We start from the raw sequence: 418 nt of genomic DNA, 5'->3' as shown, positions 1-418 counted from the left end.
GTTGTGCCGGCCCCTCCCTGCCCGGTCACAACCCCCGCCACGCTTTCCCCTTACCCTGCGGTGCCCTCACTGCCTCCAGCCCTGGCTGGGTTTGGTCCCCAGCGTCCCTCCCTGCTTCCAGCGGCAGCTTGTGCCAAAACCCTGCCCCATCTTCCCCGCGGTGTCCCCCGGGCGTCCCTGCGGTGTCCCCAGCCCCAGCGCTCACCCCCAGCGGATGATCTGGGGGTAGGTCTTCACCAGGTAGTCGGAGATGTTCCTGCCTGTCAGGTTCTGCAGGACATCGCCTGTGCCCCTTTGCATCTGGGGGGACGGACAGATGGACAGATGGGCTGGATGGACACACGGCTTCCCCAGAGCATCACATGCACCCGCACCCAGCAGCACCGGTGCCCCGGGGCCGGGCCGGCCCCGCTGCCGG

General features: G+C 68.9%; 1 protein-coding gene across 1 annotated transcript in view; it reads right to left on the bottom strand.

Annotated features, from left to right (window-relative positions):
• Positions 1-418, bottom strand: part of ABCA7 (ATP-binding cassette, sub-family A (ABC1), member 7) — a gene marked incomplete at its 5' end in the record, with an annotated part of 6042 nt that overhangs the window by 3272 nt on the left and 2352 nt on the right. Inside the window, one exon of the mRNA XM_009327002.1 lies at positions 206-300. Within this exon, the coding sequence (XP_009325277.1) occupies positions 206-300 (95 nt within the window). The remainder of the gene's footprint in view (positions 1-205; positions 301-418) is intronic.

Source organism: Pygoscelis adeliae, unplaced genomic scaffold (genome assembly GCF_000699105.1).
Source record: "Pygoscelis adeliae isolate BGI_AS28 unplaced genomic scaffold, ASM69910v1 Scaffold1277, whole genome shotgun sequence".
Classification (NCBI taxonomy): domain Eukaryota; kingdom Metazoa; phylum Chordata; class Aves; order Sphenisciformes; family Spheniscidae; genus Pygoscelis; species Pygoscelis adeliae.
This window is presented reverse-complemented; position numbering and strand designations above follow the sequence as displayed.